At 47.9% G+C, this 21,517-nt stretch overlaps 2 protein-coding genes across 9 annotated transcripts in view; one reads left to right on the forward strand and one right to left on the reverse strand.

Moving 5' to 3' along the window:
- KIFC3 (kinesin family member C3) overlaps positions 1-3,163 on the forward strand; it is a 43,198-nt gene extending 40,035 nt beyond the window's left edge. For 5 of the 7 annotated variants that reach the window (XM_032784850.2, XM_075073656.1, XM_075073653.1 and 2 more), the window contains one exon: positions 573-1,408. In XM_032784850.2, coding sequence (XP_032640741.1) covers positions 573-598 — 26 coding nt within the window. In that variant the 3' untranslated portion in view covers positions 599-1,408. The other 2 variants (XM_075073655.1, XM_032784867.2) reach the window with 2 other exon arrangements.
- Positions 3,164-9,232: 6,069 nt separating this feature from the next.
- KATNB1 (katanin regulatory subunit B1) overlaps positions 9,233-21,517 on the reverse strand; it is a 39,289-nt gene continuing 27,004 nt past the window's right edge. For both annotated transcript variants that reach the window (XM_032784923.2, XM_032784917.2), the window contains exons 7-20: positions 21,112-21,195; positions 19,765-19,880; positions 19,168-19,239; positions 18,765-18,915; positions 17,662-17,849; positions 17,405-17,535; positions 16,504-16,554; positions 16,221-16,297; positions 15,534-15,653; positions 13,710-13,859; positions 13,167-13,243; positions 12,597-12,671; positions 11,455-11,571; positions 9,233-10,505 (exon numbers count right to left, since the gene is read on the reverse strand). In XM_032784923.2, coding sequence (XP_032640814.1) covers positions 10,373-10,505; positions 11,455-11,571; positions 12,597-12,671; positions 13,167-13,243; positions 13,710-13,859; positions 15,534-15,653; positions 16,221-16,297; positions 16,504-16,554; positions 17,405-17,535; positions 17,662-17,849; positions 18,765-18,915; positions 19,168-19,239; positions 19,765-19,880; positions 21,112-21,195 — 1,542 coding nt within the window. In that variant the 3' untranslated portion in view covers positions 9,233-10,372. The remainder of the gene's footprint in view (positions 10,506-11,454; positions 11,572-12,596; positions 12,672-13,166; positions 13,244-13,709; positions 13,860-15,533; positions 15,654-16,220; positions 16,298-16,503; positions 16,555-17,404; positions 17,536-17,661; positions 17,850-18,764; positions 18,916-19,167; positions 19,240-19,764; positions 19,881-21,111; positions 21,196-21,517) is intronic.

Genomic DNA, 21,517 nt, shown 5'->3' on the forward strand with positions numbered 1-21,517 from the left:
AGGGGGCACAAAGAGAAGGGGGTTCTACATAGCCAGCCTCAATTGATCCCCTTTGCGCACTGCTCTGAATCCCACTGCCAACCTTCTCTCCTCCTTGTAGCACTGAGAGAGAAGGTGGGAGAAGGGGAAGGCTTGGTTGCAGGGGGCGGGAACATGTGTAACCTCGTCTCCAATGAAACTGTGGTGTTGACTTTGATTTCAGCCTGAAATTAGGAGAAGTCCTGGCCTCCAGGTGAGCATGTGCAGGTATGGAGGGCAGTCGGGCTTAAGGCTTTCTGTAAGCGGTGAAGGTCTCTACTTTGGCAAATGCTTAAAGAGGGACGGTCAGGTCTGCTCAGTAACTGGCAAGGTGGGGCTTGTGTCTCAAACGGTGTGAGGTGGTTTGCAGTCTCTAATGCAGGGCACTTTTTCTTTGGCAATCCATGTGCCAGGATTACAGCTGGGGCTTTCCTTGGTGGTAGCAGGGAGAAGCCCTCAGACCCTAGGAGCACTGTCTGCACATTGGTGTTTGGGGCAGGAATTACGCATTCTTCCCTTTGCCATAGTATTGATGCTCTTTTCTTTCCTTCTAGGAAAGCTGAGGCCAGTCCCTGTGTGACAGACACACTCAGCTGGGGAACAGGATCTGCTCCAGACCCAATGAGCTCATGGTGTGAAGGAGAACTCCTGCGTTTCAAGAGATGTGAAAACGGAAAAAGACTCTCTCCTCCTCCCCCACACCTCTCCCATCGGATTGACAGGGCACAGTCACACGTTCAGGAGAGAGCAGGACTCTGTGGGATCCAAGAGCCAAAGGTGAAGACAGTTCTCTCCAGGCTCCCGGGCACAGGCAGAAGCTCTTGGAAGCATGGACACAGGTTGCTCCACTGCAGCTGTGAAACCAGGTTGTCAGGTGCCGGTTCTCCTTCCCCCATCTCTGAACCAAGACTCCTGTAGAAATAAAGCCCCACCCAGAGACTCAAGTCACCACATAGGGGCACCAAGCTTGGCCGTGGACAGTATGGACTCCATTGCTGGCAATGGATGCCCCTGGAGCTGGATTCTGGTGGAGCTGAACCCAGGGGATTTTACCTGCCTACCTGTGGCACTTATGCATGTACACTTATTTGCCATATGGAGGTTTTTAGTAGATTTGAAGGGAGAGTAGAGCTGCCAGGGGCCTCTCCCATCTCACTGCCCCTGGCTTTGTTTTTAAATGAATAAAAAGTATCACCCAACTGTTGGTTTAAAACCTACCGACCAACCAAAGGTGTCTGTGCTTTCCTCGGTGCAATGACCAGGCCTGCGTCTGTTCGGCTCTATTCATGGCTGGCTGGCTGGCTGGCTGCTGCCAGAGTGAGGGCTGTGGAAGGGAAGATCACAGACTTTATGCCACCGTCTTCATCGCCTCATACACAGCTGGGGTAAAGTTTGTTGGGGACAACCTAGATAGGAGGTAATTTAATGCAGGGACGTCCTCCTTGGCCTTCATTCAAACTTCATGCCACCATACTTGCTCACATGCTAGTTCACTGGATGCTGCTGCCTGACACACCACCCAAAAGCAGGGGAAGGGTGAATTTCAGAGGTGAGGGCGTGTGCCTCTTACTCTTGGATTTAAACAGCATTTAGGGATCCAGAGGGGCTGTAATTTGCTGTGCTAAAGCTCACAATCCGTTCACTTTGAAGTGGTCTGCCAATGATTTCCACATCCACAAATGGCAGAGGGGACTGTCCTCTTCACCCACTTTCCCTAAAAATACAAGCAGTATGTTCTTCTGAACCCACATTGCTGTTTCTCAGGCAGTCCTCCCACACCACCAATCATCTCCTTAGCTGATTATAGCTGGGGAGGTTGGGGATGGCTGCACAGGAAAGCAAGTTTGCTGCTCATTAGGGTAAATGCTGAGACAGAAATGTTTTAGTCCTTCCCTGTTGTTTGTCCCTTAGCAGAACTTTCCCAAGGAGCAGGCACTCTGCCATGATGAGTCCTGCAACCTCGGCTTATAAAAGCAGCGACCAGCCACCACTGAAACCAGCAGAACTGTGGCCTTAAACCAAAGATTCCTCAAAGCCAGCCAGAGTTCCTTGGATCCAACTCTTCCAACTCGAGAGGCAACTGAAGCTCTTAAGTGACTTTCATACCTTTATCCATCTGGTAGGAGAGAGGTACAGAGGTTAAGGTTAGAGCTGAGGAAAGCAATGACTGCCTTTTAACTGGTGTTTTCCTTGTAGCGATGACCCAGGCTTTCAGCTGTCTAGCAGCTATAACTTGGTACTGCTCTGCAGGAAGCGGTAAAAAGCTGGAGCAACTACGTAGGAACTGAAGAGTGGCGCTATCTTGCTTGCCAAAGACCAAAGGGTTCTTAACACTGGGTTTAGAAGACTGAATCAATCCTTTCTCATCTCCTTTCCAGGATCACACTGTCTCCCTGAACCTACTCCTGCAGTAACGTGTGTGCCAAATTCTCCCATGTGTGACCAGGGCATCTATTTATTTTGCCGCTTGCATAGTCAAGCAAAGACTGGAATCCTGCTCCCACTGAGAGCAAGAACAGGCCCCACTGTGTGTGAAGCAGAACCCTGGAGCCAGAAACCTTTCCTACCGTCCCTCTGCTTGTCACCACTGCCCCCACCCCCACGTTGCATGCAGTACTTGACATACAGGGCTGTGCAAAAAGCATCTGTTAACGTGCCAGTGGAGTAAGGCTGCTGCTGAGCAGCGATCGAATGTTTAAAAAAGCTTCAAATAAAGCTATTTTAAAACCGCCTTCTCCTTTCTAAACAGATCAGTGTATTTGCTCATGGAAGTGTCTGAAATAGTTATAGCCTCTCTTACAGTGACTGAAAAGAAACGAGCAAAAAACTTTGGTTTATATAGTGAAGTGTGGCTGTTGTCTAACGTTTTGTGGTGGGGTGGATGGAGTTCAGGCTGTTGTTTAGAGCAGCTGTCCAAATACACCCAACAGGGTGTGCTGGCCTGCATTACCGAGGACAGGCTATATTTGTCAATCTTCCCTGTATTATAAAGACTTGATTCCATCTTGGCTCTTTCTAAGCTTGGGCTTGCGCTGTGGAGTCTAGTTAAAAACTCTAGCCTTTTGTAAGATTAGATGTTTTTACGTATTTTTAATAAAAAGATCCTGTTTTGTAATAAAACTTATTTAAAATAAATTGTATGAAGCAACTGCTTTCACACGATGCGTTTGCCTGCTGCTAGTTTATGATCTCTCGCCTGCTGGCTGCTGCAACAGCTTAGAATTCTTTCCACTCCCCTTTTACTGCCATTTACAAAATGCATTGCTTTGATCAGTCTTGCGCTGCTTTATGCTAAAGCGCCTATTTAATCTCTTGTTGCTGCTGTTTATTACAATCTGAGGTGCAGCTTGTCTTCTCCAAACTACTGCCTGAGAAACATACAAGAACTTAGCTTTTTACCATCACAGACCTTGAACGTGTCATTTTTGGGGCAGGGTGGAATTATTCTTTTTTCTATTTCGCGGTGGGTGGGAGGGAGAGAGGCCACAGCTGACAGTGTAGTGTAGGGACGGTTCCTGGCAGGGACACGATCCTAGCTTCTTGCCTCCTCAGTGCTAGTGCAGTTGACCTGAAAAGGATTACATGTCTGCTCGCTGCAGTGAGTCAGAAAATGAAGGGAGAATGTGGATTGCTCACTTCTAATATAACCTTAATCACCATGTCATCCTCCTGACAATTAGTGCTCCTGGGGGAATTCTGCACCACTGCACATGAGCAGAATTTATGCCCCACCCCTTACCAGATTTCTTTGCTTCCCTGCAGAAAAATGACTTTCTGATGAGGAAGCCACAAGTGCAGTCATGTTTTGGGTGTCCAGGGCAGCCAGCAGAGAGGTAAAATCACTGTGGGGCAGGAGGCAGGACTGGCAAGGACCCAGCTGGTGGCTCGTACCCTGTGCTGGGCTCAGCTGCTAGTCCTGGCTGGGCTGGGGAGGATGCGACTTCCTCTTCCCCTGCACAGCATCCAGGGCCAGGTCAGACTCACCCACATTTTCTCCCCCAACTGCAGGAAGCTCTGCAAACTCCCCCTGCTTCCTGCACCCATTGCTCTTTAGCTGCATGGGGAGGGATCTCTGTACAGGGAGCTGCCCCCCATCTGCCCAACACTCATGCATCCAGACCCCTTCATACCCAGCCCCTCCTGCTGAGCCTCACCCCTCTGCACTCAGAACACCCCCCATACACAACTGAACCCCCACCCCCCCAATGAGCCACCTTGATCCACACCCCACTGAGCCCCACTTCCCCAGCATCTGGACCCCCCTCTGAGTCCCACCCAGTCTTTTCTGCCAAGCTCTATCCCCCATACCCAGACCCCACCCCACTGACCCCCAACCACCTTCATCTGGACTTCCTTGCAGAGACCCATTACCACTGCACCCAGGAAACACGCCCCTCCCCCCAAAGCCTCTGTGGATCCAGATCTCCCCTGCCCTCAGATCCACCGAGCTGTCCACACCCAGATTGCCCCCCACAGAACCCTCTCAACTCACACCTGGATCTTCCCACACTAAGCCCATCCACACTTGGATCCTGCCCTGCCCACATAGAGGGCAGGGTCCTGGGGTAGGCCTGGTCTTTGTGCTGTCAGGGTTGGGTGCAGCCTCACTATTGAGTTATTGTCCGGGGGGAGGGGGAAAGCTTTACAATGATCTCTCACCTCTGTGCAGCCAGTGGCCTGTGTTCCCCACTGCCATGCTAGAGTCTCCACATTTATTTGACCAAAAAAATGTGCAGAATTTTAATTTTTTTGGCACAACATGCCCTCAGGAGTAAATTAGGACAAGGAGAGGGTTGCAGATTCACACTGGCTTCTGTGCACAAGCATGTAAGTGGGGAGGAAACTGAACGTTTTCCACTTTTCTTGCTGCAGGTACAGAGGCATGTTGGATGCAGGGACAGGAAAGACTTGCAGGAGGGGGAAGGAGACAATGGCATTGCAGTTGCCTAGGTCAGCTGTTATGTGGGGAAGGAGGAGTTGGGCTAGGCCACAGCATCTCCAGCTCCTTAACTAAGGTGGTTTAATTTGTGAGAGATGCAGTGTCTGGCAATAATTAGTCCCTTTCCTCAGCTAACACCCATTCCAGCTACATACAAATCGGGAACACAGGTGAGTCAGGTAAGAACAGTTGTGTACCACTTCCAGTACAGAGCAAACAACAACAACTCTGGCTACACATCTTACTCTGCTCTCCTGGGCCTCAGAAGTTCCTGACCTGAGTCTGCTCAGCCTCGTACCTATGCTCTACAGCAGTCTCCCTCCCCATCACGCAGACAGGCCATATCCAACTAAGAACTCCCCTGCCCGGAAGGGTAAAAGGACCAATCAACATAGGACAAGGGCACCCCCTAGCTGCCCCTCATCCACCAAATAACCAGCTGCAGTTTTGCTAGAAAGCAGCCCTGGAGTTAGCTGATCTCCTACCAGATCAGAACTGCGGGCAAGAGAGGAACTCTAGGTGCACAGGAATCACGTAAAAGGGACTCTGCTACCAACACCACTTTCTTACCCTCTTGTAATAAAACAGCACAGCACTCTGACTGCACCAGAAACCAGTGAGCACAGCCAGCCCCAACTTCACATTCTGCCACTGCCGAGCAGTACCACACTAATTAAAATGCACCTCTACAGTGGTGGGATGAAGAGTGGCCTAGTTAAGGTGACGCTAGCTTGCCTATTACATACCTACATTTGACTCCAACACACCTTTGAACTTCACCAAAATCAAGTCCATCTACCTGAAATTTCACAACAGATCTTAATGGAGTCAGCAACATTTGTATGGACAGTTCGGGCTCAGTCAGACAAGGCATTTAAGGGAGAGGGGGCAGGGGTTTGCTTCAGACAGATTAATTTACAGTGTAGTTTGGCTCATCCTAGCACCAAGCCAGCTTGACCAGTAGATGAGGCGCTTCTGTTGTTCTGTTGGTCCTGTTGAGGAGCAGTGCTTGGCTGAGTTGGGTGGGGAATTGTCTTGTGTGTGACAGACAGTTTTTATAAAGGAACAGAAACTTTACAAAGCCTACATCCCATAGGCTGCATGGTCCAGAAGCAGGGCGCCAGGAATGGTAAAGGAGAAGAAGAGTAGTAGACAGCAGATTCCCTATACTTATTCTTTGCTCTCCCCCTCACTTCTGGAGTTCACACGACCGCTGAACTGGAAGTAGGCAGTTACGTGCTGGAGACAGCAGCGGATTCAGATTTACCCTGAAATGAATTTCATTTACCAGACCCACTATTTTTTATTTCACCTGTTTATAGGGAAACACTTGCAAAACACCTAGAGCAGGTAGACCAATGGTTGGTCAGCAGCCTACAAACTAACAGCTCCAAGAGAGAGCCTGACAAAGAGAGACACAATGAGCTCCAAGACCAGCCATGATGGATCAGTTCCTAGACTACTAAACAATCACAGAAGCTGAAAGGATACAGCATGGGGCAAAAAAACAAGGGAGGCACCCCAAGGAGCTAATGAAAGGCTAAACCCAAGGGGTTTTTCCACTAGTATTTGGCCAGGGTATTTATTTTAAGCAGAAGACTAAACCTCTATGCACCTAACCATGAAGAACATCTGCTATCACAGTCTGAGGCATGAGTCACCATGCTCAGAAGCGGAGCCAGGACCTTTCCACTGAACCCACCAAGCACCTACTTACTGCATCTCAGCAAGAGTCACAAACCCAACCAAGCAACTGGTATTTGCTCCATGCTGCTTTGAAGCAATCCCAGCAGAGGTTAGTTCTTCCAGGCTGGCAGAGCTCTTCAAAGAATTATGAGTGGTCTCAGGGTGCAAGTCACTTTGCCTGAGGAGGCTGCACCCAACCCACAGAACCACACTGTCCGTCTCTTCATAGCTGAAGAGGGCTGTGTTAGAAGTTTAACATATAATTGTGTTTACAGAGCTCCACTGTATTCACCAAAAAAAAAAAAAAAAAGAGATGCTCTAACGCAACTGTTCACCCCACCACATGCATTAGGAAAGAAACCACCTCTTTCCATCTCAGTTCAGCTGCTCCATGCGGACACAGGCACAGCTGCAGAATGACTATTTGCATTACTGGGCGTTTTGTGAAAGACAAATAGTCAGGTAGAGAGAAAAACAACCAATTGCATCATTTCTGATATAAAAACAGCTGATTCTGAGAAAGGCAGTTTTCCTCCAGCTCACGTTGTTATTTTCATAACATTTCCTCCATCCTTCACTCTAGCCTTTTTCAGGTGTTTTGATGATAAACCTGCAGCTTGTGGCCTTCTGGCACAGTTGCACCCGATCTACACAGAGTGCCAGGGTAATCCTCACCCAAGCATGGATCTTTGCTTACTTACAAAGTTGGCACGACAAGAAGCTCTCTGCCTAGTGAGTATTGAGCAATCCTTACCTGCATGCCACTCTGCCTTGGGCGCACGCTGAAGCGTGTGCAGTATTACCCAATTCTTCTCCCGTCTGTCCTCATTTTTCAATTACTCTCATTTCCAACTTAAGTGATGCAGCTGTCTGAGCATTTTTCATTTCAACAAAACCCAGACATGGGTGTAGCTCCATAAAACAGCCTGGTTTAGCACACAAAGCAGCAGTGAACAGCAACCACAAAGGGAGGCTGACAGCCGGTGTTTCACAAGTCCCTTCACAGCTCTTGGGTCTCTCTCCAGACTACCCTCAGAAACGTCAGGACAGATTTCACCCTCAGCCCTGCTCTGCTTCTCCTCAGGTGTCTTAATCTGATTTCCACATCCACCACCATAGCAGGAAGGGTCTTGCTCTATGGCTACAGAGGCTGAGCCATCGAAGACATCTCTCTCCACATAGCTATTCATACTGAGGCACTGGAGAACAGCTCAGACCACTCTTGTGTGGCCCAGTAAATGCACAAGACAGACCAGAGGGGGGTGAATTTAAGATCGCATTGTTGACAGGTGTGGATCAAAAGCACTTTCATGGCCATACACCCTTAGAGCGCTTTTATGGCTAGAGAACCTCTCTACCTGTAACCATGATGGAGCAGGTTTCACCACCAGGCAAGCAAGCAGGATGCCGGTTGATAGGTAACTTTTAAAGTGTGTGTGTGGAGGCCATGCTTAAGGAAGCAAGGAATTGAACCACTGGCTCCAGGTAGTGGCTATGCAAGCTTCCCACACAGGACTCTGCACTGCACAGCCATCCTGAATGACAAACCTCCACTGATCCTTCAGAACCATCCTACAGGATTAGAGTCCTCAAGTCATGTTCTCTGCTCATTACATGCAGCCTTTGCTCCTGGTCTGAGCCCTGGGTCCTCTCCACTCCCGCCTTCTGTGCTTTCTTCCAGACTACTCATACACTTGGATCCGCCTCTGTCAACCAAGCCCTTTGTTTTGCCCTAGAGCGGACCACAAGGGCCTGCCGCTGCCATGCTTACTTACCCCTGGAGTCCCACTGGCTGTACTGTCTGTAGCATTGAGTCATTAGACTAAATTCTTCAGAGCAGGTACCTGTTAAATGTTCAAGCACACTTCAAGCACAGCTCACTCACCGTGCACTGCTGTATACACCTCAGCACATAACACTGACCATGTTACCTCCAGCAAAAGGTAGAGTTATGGCCTTCTTCAGGCTTAGCAGCAATTGAGGAAGACAGAGGATAAAACACGGATAGGTTTCACTTTTGTTCCCAGACCTTACATTGTCAAGATGCAGTGCTCAAAATGCTTGGGTTACGCGATGCTGGTTCCATTGAATTTAGCTTGGGCAGTAAGTGTGTTAGCCAGGTTTGGGTTTTGGTTCTTGTACATCATACACCTGCTGTGTCTCCTGCCTGCAACCCAAGGGAATCATTCAAAGTTCCTCATCAAAACCCTAAAGGTGGGACTTTAATTGTTCCACAGGAAAAGGCGGAGATCCACGTCAGACATGGGAACTGGTCCATTCAAGGACAAGTTGTGAATGGAGTTTTCTTTTAAAACTTCTAGGATAGAATAAGACAGTGAAGATGTCCCGTAAAATGTGAACTAGGTGCTTGCTGGTGCCCTCTCCAACTTCAGGGGCTGTGCCTTGGCCTTGACATGCAAACTGACACTGTTCAGCAGCACTAGAAAGGGGAGACAAGACGCAGTATGGTTCCCATTGTAAACGTTAGTAAGCCGAGTCCTGCTTTCACCACAACGTTCCCAGCAGGACAGAGGACAGGGCAGGGCTTTGGGTGTTTAGAGACTCAAACGTTTAACACGATTTTCCAAATAAGTTACAAATCTTTTAATAAAATTCATTATAAGTTAATTTCCTGAACAGCAGGCTCCAATGTATGAATGGTGGGGAGGGAGCCCTCAGCACAGGAGCCTCCTTCCCTACAGGAAAGAAGCAAGAATGGACAACACTTCTGACAGTCATTTATTGAAAAATCTCTAAGAGTCCAATGGGTGTAGCAAGAGGTTGGTCTGTGTCCATTTGCCTCTCATCCTCCCAGCTCAAAACCCTCCCCAAAGGCAAACACACAGGGCAAGTCCTGGCTAAGTCCCATTTACAAACAGATCATGTAGGCCCCATCCCCACCTACTCCTAGTTCGATTTTAACATAACTAAAGCTACACAGCCCAGAGCCACCAACAGGGATCTTAAGAACCCCCCTTATCAGGCAGGCAGCAAGACGGCCTCCACTAGAAACAGGGCCTTGAGACGTCAGGTGCAACACCAGCAGGACTAGTGCCGAGAGATGTCCTGGCTCAAACCCTCTGTAACAATTCACCAAGGAAGGGGCTGGTTCCAGATGCCAGTAGAAAAGCACTAGCCATGTCCATGCCCTAGGAAAGGGATACTCTGCCTAGAGCTAGCTCTTCTGCAGTGCTGCACTGGCAATACCCAAGAAGAGGGAAGCTCCTGGAAAAGGAATTCCATCGCTCATCTCACTGTGAAGGGAAAAACAGAGCAGGCCTTCAGGTCCACACTCAAGTGTTCCAGCTGGTCTGATCCACAGCCTCTCCGTGGCTGGAGTGGTCACGTAGCAAGTGTGCTGATGATGAGTATGGGAGTGGGAGAAGACAGATTCTGAGCCCACTCCAGGGAGACAGTCTAGCAGAGAAAGAGCGGGGTAAAAGTTCTATGGAGAGCTGAACTTCAGTTTGCTCCACACAAGAACTGTAGAAAGGTGTGAGCTCTGCTGCAGTGTCCTCGTCCAGCCAGGGCCCTCCCACATGTAGGACAGACACCTACAATCAGGGTTTCAATCCAGCTCCTAAGGCACCAGAGGTGGGGCAGGCAGCTGGCTAGCCAGTGGGGATCTCAGTTCCCTGCGGTGCTCTGGGGAACAGGGATGGACACGGAGTGAGACAGACGGAACTAAGTGAACCTGTGTGTTTGCGTGTGTGGAGGAGGAGGCAGCTGTCACTCAAAGACAGCCATGAGGAGATGAAGCTCACGGAAGGCACTGCCATGGCGGCCGCTCAGTCCAGACTTGTTCTTTATGATATTGCTGATATTCTTCAGCTGCTTGTAACACAGTTTGCACTTATGGAGCCTGTAAAGGAAGAAGATGGACAGGGCATGAATCCATGGCAAGCACTCAGTAGGGTTCCTGGGGGGAGGGATAGCTCAGTGGTTTGAGCATTGGCCTGCTAAACCCAGGGTTGTGAGCTCAGTCCTTGAGGGGGCCACTTAAGGATCTGGGGCAAAATCAGTACTTGGTCCTGCTAGTGAAGGCAGGGGGCTGGACTCGATGACCTTTCAAGGTCCCTTCCAGTTCTAGGAGATGGGTGTGTATATATATATCTCTCCATTAATTTTTTTTTTTTTGATGTGTGATGGGGAGGAGGAGGAACGCCTGCCTCTCTGAGGCTAGAAGAGACTCAAATATCAATAGGTTTGTGTGGGCAGATGTCTGGAATTCTATCGATGCCATGAGCCAAGAGCTCTTTTTCTGCTGGTTTCCTCCCGCCAAGGGAGACGGTCTGCGATGTAAGGAGGTGCCATTTCTACAGAGCCACTTTTCAAAGAAAAACTGCACTTTAAATGAGGAATGCTATAAACCCAATTTCAGGCAGAAGCCAGCTGTGTGCTGTCACTTAAGGAATACAGCCTTAAAGGACAGTGGCTGTTTGGTATTCTACAGATGCTCCCGGAGTAGCAGGACACTGCACATGTTGGGGGAAGAAAGTAGCCCAAGTGCCTGAATTTGCTTCTCAGGCATGGTCCTTCACCCCCTAACACCAGGTGCTACACATACAGTGTTGCAGGCGAAGGGGGAGGAATACCCTGTATAGCTTTGCAGCAATCCCTCTAACTCCATAAGCAAGACTGATGGGGCTGGGAGAGAGTCCATCCAGACCCTAACCACCCAAAGGAAAAAAATTAGCAGGACGCCATGACATCAGGAAAGGGCTCGTATGGCAGGAGGTGGTATGGGAGCGGCTCATCAGGAAAGGGCTCGTATGGCAGGAGGTGGTATGGGAGCGGCTAGGGTGCCTTACCGCTCTTCTCTTGTGATGTCCACCCCAACAGACGGCGGTGCAGCAAGGATGTCGGTGATCAGTGGCAGGAATCTCTGGAGAATCAGCTTTAAGGAGGTGCAGCCAGTCTGTACGTAACTGACACAAAGACATAGAAGGTCAGATGTCACTTGACTTTCACTCCCATACTTATACCACCTGGTTGAACGTGTCTTACAGCTCACTCACCAACTTAGTGACCTGAGGTTGGTGTCCTCAAACAAACCTCCCCAGCCTGTATGAAAGACCCCCCCGGGGAAGAAAGGCTAATAAGAGGGAAGGAGACAGGAGAGCAACAGCTGGGCCTAAATAGCAGACAAATGATGAGGTAAACTATGCTCACACCCTCAGAGACTCTGACATTTGACCCCTGCTCAGCAACCTTCTGTTCAAGCACAGAAACGTTCTGCCTCAGGACTCAATCTCCATGAAACCCACTAATACTCATGGCTGACGAGTAAAAGCCGGAAGTCGTTCCTTGAGGGACATCCTGCATTTCTTTACTGTGCATCTACGAAGTACACAAAATCTTCAAGATGACTCAAAGGCTGCCTCATGACCGGTTCCCTGGTCCAGGTCCATAGTATCTGGAGCACCTTGCTGTCTTGGTTCCCTTCCTACTTATCCAAGTGCTCCTGTTCTGTGACTAAACATTTCAACCAGTGTCCTACATGCTCAACTCCAATTCATTCCTTCGACTATCTCCTCTCCCAACCGTGGTTATAAATTCCAGGTGGAGTATTCCAAACAAAAATACAAATCTTTGGTCCCTTCAGTTTTTGAAGCCATCTATTCTTCCTCAACCTCATCCCTGTCTCTGCATAGCTACCTTCAATTCAAAATATCTAGAACAATCTGCTGCTCCCAATGTCCCTTTTGTAGTGGGTAACAACTCCCACCCCAAGCAAATCCTATCCCCCAAGTTTCTTGGTTTCCCTGTGCTCCTCCTGACCTTTAGCCACTGCACCCCTCTTCCAGATGCTGTATCTATGCAGAACTGTATCCTACATGGTTTTCTGGTATTTTCTTTACTGATCAGCTATTTAATACCCAGTGAAACTCATCTAAGAATGCTGCTATCCACCTGCTTGTCCTCTAAGGAGGCAGCTTCCTGGACACCTCACCTTTCATATTTGCTTTGAAGGAGCTTCTCTATCTGAGGCAGGATTATAGTACACAGATCCAGTTTCCAGAGAGACCTGGAAAGAAAAGAACACACTCCACGAGAACTGGAGACAAGCCTCAGGAGACTGTCTGATTCAACACAAACAATGCATTCAGACCTAAAAACTCAGCCATTTCAGCCTGCGCTTTGCTGACCGAGTTCACTCACTCCACCTTGTGATGGAAAGTGGCATAATAGCAGCTCTGGTCATTTCTGGTTGGATTCCTGAAGAACTGGCTGAAGTTTTTCTACAAGACATTCATTTTCCTGAGGAAATCTTAACTGCTAACAATGAAGACACTGCAAGAACCAGTGCCAAAGACCTGATCACTAGCGTTGCAGGCTCAAAGAGGTGACTAAAATGCATTTGCTCTTACACTGGTGGGGTACAGAGGTGCCATTTGCCCAACATAGGAGATGAGTGGATGTTTGGATATGTCTAGTCAATATCAGATACAGCAACCATATTACATCGAAGGTACCTACTGGACACATCCTTACACAGATGCAATAGCTGCAAAGTACTCACGCCTTCTGGTTGACAATGTTCAGTAGGTCCACTATAACAGACAGATCATTGATGGCCACAGCAGAGTCCACAGATGTCTGAGACAAGTGGAAAGGAGGTGGAGAAAAGTTACTGTGAGGCTTACACTAACAGACCCCATGTAACTGTTATGAGAATCACTTTTTAAATACCAGGCACAGGGACATGGTAATAGAGTAGAGAAGTGCATCCTGCCACTAGCCATCCTAACCCTTTTAGCAATACACCCACTGATTCACACAAGGGTCCCTATGTAGGAAACAGAAAAGCTCACAGCTTCTCTAGTTCCAGTCTCAGCCACACTACAGTTCATTCCGCATTTCTTTTGAATCATATAAAAAGAATAAAACAGCACACCAAGGTGTAATGGTAGGAACTGATGCTTGGATACCATATCTTCCTGTAATCGGGGGTTCAGAGCCATTTCTGCACAAACTGAGATGGCCTGTCCAATTGCTCTCCTACCTCCACCCAACGGAGTAAGTCTGACCTGTCCCTAAACTCCAGTAAATCCCACTTCCTTGCCTTGATGTCACCAGTGGTCCACATCGCTCGCACTGTGTCCAGGTTCTTGTGGCGGCTGGTGAGCACCACACACATGGTCTCATGGCCCTTACGGATCTGGGACATGGCTTCCTCATCCACTATCTCGCACTGGCTTTGGTTTTTCACAGCCTGTAGGTACAAAGAGAAAACACCAGCTGATTGGTGACAGCATAACAAGATGCTCTGGTCTGAGACTGTGGGAAGTGGGTAAAGAGGAGCGAGGAGCCTTCTTAGGTCTAATCCTGCTTCCCTTGGCAGTAGGAATACGGGCTACACAAGAATGAATCTCAGTGTAACTGAGTCTGACCTTTCTGGCAGCATAAGGACATGGTAAAGAATTCATATTCTTCAAGTCTGGATTTTTTTTCCTCAGCGAGTTTTACACACAAACTGAACACAGCTAGTAAAAACTAGACCTGGGAGAGAAATGGGAGTCTTTCTGGTGGATTTTTTCAGAAGAAAAAAGTCTTTATTGAAAATTTTCAGCTGGAAAACATTGATTTCCCACAGGAAGTCCAAAGTGAACATTTTTAAATAATTTTTTTTATTCTGTTTCATAGTCAAATATTTCAGTTTGTTTCTTTCAAACAGAAAAACGTTTGTTTTAATTTTCAATGTGTTTGCCCCACCTTCTCCCCGCATTGGAAAAAAAGGAAGAGAGCATGGTAAACCTGTCTTTCTTTCACGCCTTTTCACAAATTAACAGTGGGTGGTTTTGCCCCCTCACCTCTTTAGACTGTTTCCCAGCTCACAAGCCTTAGAAAACAGTTACAAAATGCTGGAAAGGAAACAAAAGAAAAAAAAATCCCATAAATTTTTGCTGTCAGTTTGTTTTCAAACAAACCCCATTTCCAATAAAAAAAAATTTTCAATCACAAAATATTCAACCAACCCGAATTAAAAAAAACCAAAAAACCCCAATGCACACCAAACCACTCTGTGGATTTCATTAGAGGCTTAACTAGACTTCTGTCCAAGCCAAGCTGGAAGCTCCCTTTCATCTGATCATGTTCCTGGTTTGGTATCAGAAGAGTGCCTTGGCTTGCTCTGAAGTGGGGAGGGAAGGACTTTTCCCTTGGGAAATTCTAGGAGCAATCCCAGATTTAGGAGCCAAAGATGAAAATGAAATAATTTAGAGACACACTGATTTAGATAATTTAGAGACACTTGCTATAATGTGTATAAAAAAGGTTGACAGATGTTAGGCATCTTGTGTGCTTGCTCACTGCCTACCATGCCGACCCGTATTATCTCACTGTTTCCTTGAGCTCCTGTGTCTCAGGATCCATCCATTGTCACTTGTCTTCTATTTGGACTGTAAGCTCCTAGGTGCAGGGACTTTTTGTTCTTTATTTGTACAGCAGCTAGCACCATGGGATCCTGGGCAATCATAACCAACCAATCGCTTGTCAGTAGTGAGGGGTGGGAGGGTCCCTTGAGTGATAACATGTGAGCAGAGGGAGAGCGAGACCTGTGGTGTCCCTCTGAGGCCTCCTTCAATGATCTGAAACATGAGCTTATGGAATCTTCCCTGGAGCAGTGATTATTTTTCAGTATGAAGAGCCCCACTGCAGAGGTGCCCCACATCCCAACTCAGTCTCACAGGGTTTGTCTCCTCTGTGTTCTATTTTAGTGGTCTAAGCCAAGGCTGAACATAAGCAAACTCTGCAGTATGTGTGGTCAGAGATGGCACCAATATTACCTCCTAACTGAGCACAACCAATCCAGGCCAACAGCACTGCTATCCCTTGCTCCCAAACCACCTGCTTAACTCTCCTGCTTCAGAACAAGCTAGTTACTTACTGGCAGAAAGTCGGAGGCCTTCAGCCCAATGGGCGCATTCCTGGCTGCAGGAATCACTGATGGCTCTGCTCTGGTCACAGGCGTTGAAGAGGCTATTGGTGGCCTCTGAACCAGGTCAGGCTGCAGAAGAAAGTGAAATAGAAGTTACAGCAGCAATGTTCTGCCTCTTCCCTCACCCACTTTCTTCTGGAACAATCTAAAGTTTGCTGGCATGGCTGAGAGAGACAGAGAGACTCTGAGGCGTGTTGTGAGGCTTAATTAACGATTGTGAAGAGCATAGAGATACTCCACTGAAAGGCATTAGGGCTGCCTGACTGTGAGTGAAGAGGCCCCATCCCGTGGAGCTCAATTAATCTTCAGATACAAAGCAGCCACGGTCTAAGAAGCCCGAGAAATTTGACAGCTGTTTCTCTTCAGAGCACATTGGGGTTTTGAGGAGTCAGAGACACGACTAGAACTGTGGAAACAGAATTAAAGTAGCAGAGTCAAAATCTGCTTGTAAAGGGATCTGATCTGGCCTCCAGCTCTACACCTGGCCCTGCCCAGATCAGAGTTTTCCCCCTTACTGGTCTCCACTGACGTGCACTGGAGGAACTGGCGTGATTAGCAACATGCCAGAATCTCCAGTGCTTGGAATTCACTGGGAATGGGGTGTTGAAAGATACTAATGGCTCACACAGTACGTACATTTTCTTGGTTTGGCAGTGGGGTCTGAATGTCCACAACTTGGCTGGGCTTTGCTGCTTCCTTTACGATGACAGCCTCTGGAGTAAGGGAAGGAAGAGGAAGAGGGAAAAGTCACAAACTATCCCTTTCAGGAGAAGCTTTCAGCAGAGGTTCGACATGATTCAAGTGTCTGAGTACAGGTCATGTGTCTTTCTGGTCAAGGAGCATCCTGTTGAAACAGCCACCTGCCCCCCGATTCCAATCCCACCCTCACCCAGCATTCAGATGGACAGTCCCAACTCACCATCCTCGGGAGGGGCTGGGAAGGGCTCACTCTTTCGTGGTGGAGTTCGAGCTACAAAAAAGGGAAAAAAAGAAAGCCAAAGTCACAGATTACCAAAGAGCAGCCTTGGGACTGGTGTAACTCACAACAACTAAGCAGATAGGACAGTTACTGACACTGCAGACTGGCTTATCTCCTCTAGAGCTTAAATGTTGTTATTGTTGGGTTTCAACTGAAGGTTTGCAGCCACTGTGGCTGTGAGGAGCAAAACAGACCAGTACGTTCCCGTAATTCAGAAGGAGTAAAGTGCAGAGTCAGGCAACATGCTGGCAAATCGATTAGATTAGTGAAGCAGAAAGACGTATAAAAAGATAAGAGATTATTAATTACACCAGTAAGGAAGTTAATATAACTATTATTACTATCTTAGACATCTTATATAATTTTAACCTGTTACTGGCCTTCTACATGGTCAAAGCTGGGCTTTGGAGTAGACGCTTAACCTACTCACCTTAAATGGGCGGCCTTGGAAACTATGGGGTTTGTGTGGTACTGTGCCTAATGCCATAATTCTAAGAGATATCTCACATTCCAGTGCTCTGTCTTGATCTGACCAGAAAGGCATCCTGCTCAAGATGGAGCAGTCGGCTTCTGAGCCATACCTCTGTATTGCAAATGAGAGGCTGCAATTTGCTTCCCCATATGCTAGTTAGATACAGCCTTCTAGAAAGTTGCCAATGTAGCCCTTGGTTCAGAGTCCCGTGTTAAAGAATTTCAAATAGAGGTTTTCTGAACTCCAAATAGTCACAGGCTGTGCCAATTAGCCAAAGATCACTCCTTCCCTCTAGAGCTGATTAATTCTCAAGCTCCCAAACCCTGACCTTGCTACCACCCGAAAACCAAAACAGAATCTTGTACTAACTGATGGAATTCTTGGGCTGGAAGATCTCCTTGTAATCCTCTGGATTCTGGATCTCAGCCTTTGATTCCTTCTCATCCCGGTCATCTTCACTGCTGGGACTGCGCCTCTCGCTCTCCGAATTGTGCTTCACTCTGCCAATAAGAAAGACCCAGTCAGAAGCAGACTGGCAGGGTATGTTTGAGAGAAAAAGCACTAAGTTCTCTGCTCTTTACAACAAAGCATTTAGAACTGTGAAGCTCCATCAGATTCTTCCATACCTTTGGGGCTTGCTACAGGTAGTTGATGGCCTGTCATAGATGCGTCGAAGGGAGGATCCTGTGGGGGTGGGCTGAGCCAGAGGCCTATCATCTTTGATTGGTCCATGAAGGCCAGAACCAGACTTTGTGACTCTGCTGAGGTCCACAACGAACGAAGAGACTGTACTCTGAGAGACGGAAACCCCTATCTGCCGAGAACAAGAGTAAGGCAACTTGTTAGGAGTCCAGCATAGTAGCCCCTCTAAGCCAAGGTCCCATGGACTGGACTTAGGGTTTCTTCTCCTTTAAATCAGTTACATAACTTGTTTTGAATGGCTTCTCTGTGGTGTTATCCCAAAATAGTGACCAGAAGGGCCTTTAGCAACTGGGAGTGTAAGCATGGTATGGAAGAATCTACCAGGGAAAGTTACTGAGAATGTGTCACAGGGCATCAATTAACAGATCAGATACTGGATAAAACAAACGGAAAAAGGACACTGTGTATATGCCAAATGGCTGCACTAGTGAAAGAGAGAAGCAGCTTGGCAGTGGGGCTAGTGAATGGGAGTGGAACTCAGGAAACCTAGGTCCAATTCATGGCTCTGCCAGTATGTCACTGTGAGACTTGGAGTTTGTCATGTCACCTCACCTTCTTATTCTCGCTCTACCTGTCAGATGGGATAGACAAGCCACTACTCCGAAGTGTTTCTTCATGATGGTTGTCTGCATACAGTCATGCTCTTGGCACTGGAGCTCAAACCTTGTCAGCTAACACCCTCCATTGGGCCACATGCTCATGGTATCAAATATCCGAGCTCCAGGGTGCAAAAGGGACTAGAGCCCCAACTACCACCCATTTGTTCCTCAGAAAGCCAGAGAGGGAGCAGTATGTGGAACTACACAAGCAATGATCCGAGGAGAAATGAATGCTACCCCACATTTATCCGTCATTCTGCCATCTGCTGAGGAGCACTGGGCAAGTGTTAAGACTGACCATCGCCAGCTATAAGCTATGACAGTCGAACATGGCCAGTCTGTAGAAGTCAGAGGCCCAGTAAGCAGCCCAGGGATTTTTATTCAGTATTTCTGAGACTCTTCTCTCCATTTCATGAAGGGGAACTCACCAGCTGGTTGTTGCAGATCGATAAGTCAGCCACTTTTCCCCAGGTCACCAAGACCACATCAAAGCAGCGCTCAGGCTCCCAGCCATACACACGCAGCGAATCCTGGTAGCCGCTATACAAGCAGCAGCCATCTGGGTTGAAAAGAACACACCTGGAAAAGGAAAGAGACCAAGATTCATCCAAGACTTTACTAACTCATCTAGTCTTTGAAAGACACCGGGGCTGAACGCTTGACTTCACCAGAACACCGTGGACAAGTGTCATAACTTCCTTAGAGCTTCAACCTCAGCAGCATGAACTTTCCTTAGCAAAGTGTCCCATTAGTGAGAACTCGGCCCTTTAACCAGACCGAATCCTCATGCTAGGTCGCTACCTAACATACTATGGCGCAAGTATAACGCACCTGACGGGAGTGGCCTCTTCTTCAATGCAGCTCACCACTTGAAACTTCTCCAAGTCCCAGAATCTGACCGTCCTGTAAGCACAAAGAATGAAAGGAAAGAATAACTGTACATCTCCTTGGAAGTCTGCTGTATTCTAGCAAGCCACCGACCCAGACCGTTGTAATAGTATGTGACAGTATTTTCTACCGCAGTTTATTGCTAATGATGAACCCAACTGCAGGTAACGCTAGAGCAGAATTCGGATCCAGCCACCGATGCAAAGGGATATGCTTATTGGCTCCATAAGTATCTAGCACTGACCCAAAGCCATGGATGACTCAGTGGGGAAAGGCTACCTGCTGTGGCTGCATTAGCGTGCGACTCAGAAGTCTAGCTCGTTGATTCCTAGTATGACAGAAGTGGCTACTAGACTGTGGGAGAACATGGTAGGATCTGCACGGCATCATAGCACAGCTGCAATCTGCAGTGCAACTGTCCAGCTCCTCCAGTGGTGGGAATGTCACACCCCCTACATGAACAGCAATGTTCCCAGGAGGGTGGAGACCAATACAGGAGCTGATGAATAAACTTCCTGCTTTTTCTTTCCCTGCATGTACCTGTCAGCGCTGCCGGACGCCAAGAGGTATTCATTGGGATGGAACTCAACAACGTTTACTGGGCCTGTATGTCCTGTAAACTCGAACATAATCTTCCCAGCCGCCAGATCCCACAGCTGGAAGAAGGAAAGAACAGTCAGGCTCTAGAGAGGATTTGTCTACCCTGGATTGTTCTCCACTAGAAATCTGCTAGCCCATAAGCCTGCCTCTGGCAGGTAATCACCAGGGCCATGAGGGTTATTTCCAGTTTTGTTTTTATTTGGAGATTTGTCAAAGAACCTCTATCACTGTTGGAAACTGGCAAGAAAATACAGCGGTGCTAGAGGAGGTATCAGTAGCTAAAATACGATTTTTTTTAAAGGTATGATGTGTTATGTTATTCTACCTGCAGGCATAAACTTTTCACATCATCTGGTCTTCACTTATAAATCCTGGGTGCAATGACTGACCAGCTCATTTGAACTGAGGTTGAAAATGAAGCCAGCTTCTTGCCCAGAGCCCTCCATACCACAGCAGAAGAAATAGAAGAGTTGCTGCTAGAACAGATACTTCGCTGAATTCTCTCTCTCTGCATTCAGCAAGTTGGAGTTGTGTCCCTGACAGCTCTTTGGAGAGTGCACGTGCTTAACCACCCAACTGGCTGAGCTTTCATTTTCAGCCTCAGGTTCAACTCACCTTGCAGTCAACGTACCCTCAACCTTTTGATGAAGGACACCGCCTTGCCTGTTGGACAGTAAGGAATTATATTTCACTTAGCCACATCTCATTTCTGGCTGTTTTGAACTGTTGGACAATTGTCCCTGCATAGAGACTGACCCTATGAAGCTAAGGGGCTCGCATCACTGCAAAGTGAGCTGGAGTGGGTGGGGGAGAGAACTGGCAATGCAAATTAAAGAACAGCAGTCTGCAGAAGAGAAGAGTGAGAAGGGATTTGATAGCAGCCTTCAACTACCTGAAGTGGGGTTCCAAAGAGGATGGAGCTCGGCAGTTCTCAATGGTGGCAGATGACAGAACAAGGAGCAATGGTCTCAAGTTGCAGTGGAGGACGTTTAGGTTGGATATTAGGAAACGCCATTTCACTAGGAGGGTGGTGAAGCACTGGAATGGGTTCCCTAGGGAGATGGTGGCATCTCTATCCTTAGAGGTTTTTAAGGTCAGGCTTGACAAAGTCCTGGCTGGGATGATTTAGCTGGTGTTGGACCTGCTTTGAGCAGGGGACTGAACTAGATGACCTCCTGAGGTCTTTTCCAACCCTAATATTCTATGATTCTATGAACAGTACCCCTGCCCTTCCACATGCCCAAGGAGTAATGGCTCTTGCCAAGCTCTTGATAATGAATACCATACCTTTACAGAGTGATCATCTGAAGCAGACGCTAACCACTTCCCATCAGGACTAAATCGGAGACACCTAACTGCTTGCGTGTGACCCTAAAAAAAACAACCATAGACAGCTTTCAATAGCTTTGCACCTTCATTGTGCGCTTAGGAGGAAATCCTAGTTTCCTTTTCCATTTTACACTGTGCTTGTAACAAAATGAAATCAAGTAAAAGACGGTTACTCACCTTTGTAACTGTTGTTCTTTGAGATATGTTGCTCATATCCATTCCAGTTAGGTGTGCGCGCGCCGCGTGCACGTTCGTCGGAAGATTTTTACCCCAGCAACACTCGGTGGGTCGGCAGGGCGCCCCCTGGAGTGGCGCCGCTATGGTGCTGGATATATACCCCTGCCGACCCAGCCGCCCATCAGTT

This window comes from Chelonoidis abingdonii, chromosome 19 (assembly GCF_003597395.2).
Source record: "Chelonoidis abingdonii isolate Lonesome George chromosome 19, CheloAbing_2.0, whole genome shotgun sequence".
NCBI classification, from domain to species: Eukaryota; Metazoa; Chordata; order Testudines; family Testudinidae; genus Chelonoidis; species Chelonoidis abingdonii.